Source organism: Trypanosoma rangeli (assembly GCF_003719475.1).
Source record: "Trypanosoma rangeli strain AM80 chromosome Unknown Tra_15.4_contig_00348, whole genome shotgun sequence".
In the NCBI taxonomy this organism is placed as follows: Eukaryota; Euglenozoa; class Kinetoplastea; order Trypanosomatida; family Trypanosomatidae; genus Trypanosoma; species Trypanosoma rangeli.
Window position 1 is genome coordinate 1 of NW_021706091.1, and position 4,728 is coordinate 4,728.

The 4,728-nt window shown below is 52.7% G+C and overlaps 2 protein-coding genes across 2 annotated transcripts, besides 5 other annotated features; both read left to right on the plus strand.

Moving 5' to 3' along the window:
- The first annotated feature begins 8 nt into the window (after positions 1–8).
- Positions 9–41: a microsatellite.
- Positions 42–646: 605 nt separating this feature from the next.
- Positions 647–692: a microsatellite.
- Positions 680–716: a microsatellite.
- Positions 717–937: 221 nt separating this feature from the next.
- On the plus strand, positions 938–1,873 carry TraAM80_07834 (uncharacterized protein; the record flags this gene model as incomplete). The annotated part of the gene is made up of 1 exon (XM_029384609.1): positions 938–1,873. The coding sequence occupies one exon, from the start codon at positions 938–940 to the stop codon at positions 1,871–1,873; it is 936 nt and encodes a 311-aa protein (XP_029235551.1).
- A 321-nt stretch (positions 1,874–2,194) lies between these two features.
- Positions 2,195–2,213: a microsatellite.
- A 178-nt stretch (positions 2,214–2,391) lies between these two features.
- Positions 2,392–4,302, plus strand: TraAM80_07835 (G-protein (beta)-like protein; the record flags this gene model as incomplete). Its single annotated transcript, XM_029384610.1, has 1 exon — positions 2,392–4,302. The coding sequence occupies one exon, from the start codon at positions 2,392–2,394 to the stop codon at positions 4,300–4,302; it is 1,911 nt and encodes a 636-aa protein (XP_029235552.1).
- Positions 4,303–4,678: 376 nt separating this feature from the next.
- Positions 4,679–4,719: a microsatellite.
- Positions 4,720–4,728: the final 9 nt, after the last annotated feature.

Sequence of the window (4,728 nt, forward strand, 5' to 3'; positions counted from 1 at the left end):
AACCGACGTATATATATATATATATATATATATATATATATGTACGTATGCACATTTGTAAATGCAGTAGAAGTCGTCCCTATTTCTGTTTATTTATTTTTAATTTCCTGTTGTCGTGTTTTAGTTCAAGGTGGAAATGTGGTGGCTATATGCGCTGGCTGCCCTGCTCCTTCTGCTTGCGGCGGTGACGTTTGCAATGCGGGCACGGACGCGGGAGTGCAGCAACGATGGGGGCCTGCAACAGACGTGCAGGAGGGGAGTTGCCCCTGCAAACACCACACGGGTTTGCCGTGCGCGGAAGGAGGAGTAGGGATGCGCGGGGTGGAGAGGTGTGGGGGCAGGGCCTGCCCTGACCGACGGCGTGGAAACGGAGCGAAGTGCAGCGGGGAACTACCTTTGACGGACGATCCATTAACAAAGAAAAAGGAAAGGAGTGAAAGCGGTGAGGATAACTAAACGGTTGTGAACAATAAACTTAAAATTGGGGCGGGGGGGGGGCGCTGAGCGTGCGGCACGCCTCGCTGGGGCACATGTTTTTGTTTTTGTGCCCAGTGTGTCTCACGCGGCTTCTCCGCAGCGCCGACTTTCTCTCGTGCTTCGGGCCACACACACACATACATACACGTGTGATGCCCCTTTCTCTTACTTGTCGTTGTTGGTATTGTTGTTTTTGCTCATTTGGCTGTCGTTGTGGCTGCGGGTGGGTGTGTCTGTGGTGGCTCTGTGCGCCGTTTCTCTCTCTCTTGGGAGAAGCTTTCCCCTTGCCTCTGCCATCATTTTTAGCCGCTGTGAGTCACTGTCTTTGCCTTCCACAGCAAGTTGCTTAGCTACGGCAAGCTGCACGTGGCACTGGGGCGCCACGATAGTTAAATAGCCGCAGAGCTCGTAGCGGAGTGGGAAGGGGAGAGGTGTTGTGACTGGGGAGAGGAACCGTCGCATGTCCACAGCAGTCCCTGCAACTCACTACACCATAGATGCCCTCCGCGGTGTCGGTTTACTGCCGGCGCAGTTGGCACTCTCGCGGCAGCCACGACTACGGCCGCATGTTGGGCACTTAAAAGGTCTTGTCTATCCCCTTCCTTACTATGCCATGTGGCGCGGCAACCACAACAAGTACATGTACAACCAAAGCACCGTCTCACGTTGGGGAGAGGGCGAGACGCGGCACATGTACCACCAGCACTATTCACACGCCAAGTGTCCCACTGACTACGGCCGTGGTGGACGGGAGTTTGAGTACTTGTCTGTAAAACGTGGGCGGCTGATAAAGAAACCTCTACCGGAGGTACAATACGTATCGAAGGGATCGAAGCCGACATGGTTATTCAAGTCATGGCACACACCGCTCAGTTCGCCGACGATGTGGGAACGAGAGGTGCAGTACGCAGAACACATCCCGGAGCATCTTGGTGCAAAGCGACCACTGGCTGTCGTGGCACCACGCACGATGCATCGCTACTTGTTCCTCATGCACATGGAGAAGATTACCATCACCGTGTCCCCATACCTCTTTGGGTATGGGCATACCTTGCAGAAGGCAGTGATGGACTTCTATCGGCGCGCCATTAGCGCACGTGCACCGTTTCCGAACGACAAGGTATTTTTGTTTTACTCCATTGACTGCATCACCCCACGCATTGAGGTAGCATGGATCGATGGCAAAACGTATGTGCCACCCTTGCTGGAGGGGGCGAGTTCTCAGGATCTCATTCAGATGGTGATGGAGGAGGCGTGGCTTGCCGCAGACCGCATGGGGGCGGGGGGGCGCGTTCTAAACCCAATAGCAATCGACGACTACAAGTGGGAGCAGCTTGTTGTCTTCAAAAAGGTGCGTGATAAAGAGGCAGCAAAGGGAGGTGGGAAGAAGAAGTAGTCACGAGGAACATCTGCACAAGAAAGAGTGAGAAGGTGGCGGGGCATTATTTGAATATCCTGCTGCTGCATTTGCGTTTTTTTTTGTTTTACTGGCTGATTTCTGCTAGCGATACAGTGGTGGTGGTGGTAAACGTCCTTGGTTCTACTGCCTGTGGCAGGTGCACACGCATGCGTGACGTACCGGGGACCTTTCCTTTTGTTTCTCACGCTTTCGCCTTTGTTTCCCCCACTCTCTCGTTCTGGTTGCATATTTGGGCGGGGCTTGTTGCGGATTGTGCACACGCACACATACGCCCGTCCCCTGCGCATTCACGTCAAGAGCAGCAGCAGCAGAAGCAAGCCAAGGCCAAACCGAGAAGTAAGCAGGGAGAAGAAAAAGGAACGAAGGGAAAGCAAAAAGGACGGGACAAGCGAAACTAATTACGAAGAGAGCGTGACGGAAACAGTGGGCGAAGAAAAGAAGAAGATTTAAGAAAACCGACTAGGACGAGGTAGGGAAGCTTTTACGTCGGGAGAATGGATGTGTTTTGTACAGGTGTTAGCGCTGTATTTAACGGCGTCGGCTCAGACCAGCTACTCCAGCAGCATCAATCACAGCAACAATTAACAGGCGCGGCCGCAGTGGAGACTTCCTCTTTGGCTGCACCAGCGTCATCCCGCAAGTTCGGCGGCGGTCATGTGTCGGCACACACGACGGTTCACATCACTACCTCCACGGAGGTGGACCTGTGCGATGAGCAGCGCATCGACGATATTCGTACGACACTCCGCATGCTGGAGGACATTGGGCATGGGCGTCACCTTATAAATTGGACAGAGTTGGTTGACCCAAGTCAACCAGTGGAATCGGCAAAGAAAATCAGCGCTGCGTTGGCGCGACCTACCACAGTTCCCAGTGCTATCGCCAGCGTCGCGGAGTGCATCACAACACCGGCGCACCTGTCGATTGTAGCCCTGTTAGATCCGCCTTTCTTGGCGAAGGTGCGGTATGCCGTATTGCACGATCTTCTGAACGCCCTGACAATGGCGCATGACCTTGACCCCATGCCCGTTTGTTCTGAAATGCTGGTAGAGATGGCGAAACTTAATCTCGTAGTACTTCGCGGTGTGGCATCGACTCTGGAGGCACTATTGGGTGATCCAGGCAGTCGCCGGGCGGCCATTGCGGCGTTGGGAAAGCTGGCAGATCAGCAACGCGGCAATGAGGTGTTTCTGGGGGCGATACAAAACTTGGAGCCCCTCGTGCGGACGATAGAGGAGCCGGAGTACGTGTACGACTGCCTCACTATTGCGCGTCTCTTAGGATGGGATGGACCTCACAGGGCGGCGTCGCTTGTGCCGGTGAAAAAGATGGAGCAACCTTCCACGGTGGCTTCCATGGTATATTTTCGCCAGCGCGATGAGCTTGTCTCGGGGCGCCGTGATGGAGTAGTCACCATATGGGGGGGGGCACACCCGTCCACGGGGGATATTAAGGCGGCAATGACGATAGATCTTCCACCGCAGTGTGTGCCCGTAGCGATGGACGGTCCACCACGAGGGAACTACCTGGTAATCGCTGGAATGCCATTTCCTGCTGCCAACTTGCAGGCCATGGAAGTTGAGAACGGCAGCATGAGCGCTAACCTCCTTAACAACAGTAGCAGTAAAAAGCGAAACTCACCCGCAGCCGTGACCAAGGGACCTTTTCTACGCTTTCTTACTTGCAATGAGAATACAGGGGTGTGGACAAATGGAGAGACGATATCGCGAAAAGAAAATGTTACACTGACGGCGGTGGCCGCGTTAGGAAGTCTTGTCGTGTGTACCGCAGAAAGCGCCCCTACCGAAAAATTTTCTGAGTCTGGACTGCAGCACGACTTAGTTCTTCTTAACGGCCACACCTCACAACCTTTGCGACGCATTGAAAATGCACATGATGATTGTATCACCGTCATTCGCGCCGCTGAGGATGGTGATCGCATTCTCTTTACAGGCTCACGTGACTCAGTGATCAAAGTGTGGGACACCCGTAGTGGCAGCAATCGTGCCAGTTTAACAAGTACTGCCACGATGGCTGGCCAAGGGACACCGCTGTATCGGCTGAAAGGCAGCCACACAGACACTATTACGTCAATCCTGCTCCACCGCAATGCTCTTTTGACGGCATCCCTAGACGGTTCATTTCTGGTGTGGGATGCACGCCGCATGAATGAGCCGATGCATGAACTGCACCTCAGGGATCCAATCCTTGACCTCGCGCTTTTAGATAGTGGCTACGTTGTCATCTCTACCGCGCGGGGGCTCAACCTCTACTCACTTGATACTCGTAAGACACATGATGTCATTCCTAACGTTGCCTTTACGCAGCTTAAGGCAAACAATGATGGTAGCGTCGTTTTCGCTGCAGGTGGTGGCGGAGTCAGCATGTATGCGCTCCAACGCTAGACTCAAGTTAAAAAGCGGCAGAAACCAAAGCAAATATAAGAAAGATGTTCAAACAGAGACGGAATTCATTGACTTGAGTAATGTTGGCGCCAGACAATCGTGCATAGGAGAGTGTAGGCAGGGGAGGTGGGGGGAAGAGGATGAGGAAACTGCAGGAATGGGTTTAAAAGGTAGGAGTCTGGCGGGCGAGGAGAGCGGGGGTGGTGATGGCATTACGGCAGCTACGATACACCTGAAATCGGGAGAACAAAAAAAAAGATGAAAAATGTTTCTGTCTGTATGTCTGTGCGAACAGATCGAGGTGGTGGGGGGGGAGGAAGGGGAAAGACATCATTTTTGTTTTTAAAAAAAGGAAGGATTAACACCGTGCTGACAGTATATATATATATATATATATATATATATATATATATATATGTAGTGTAG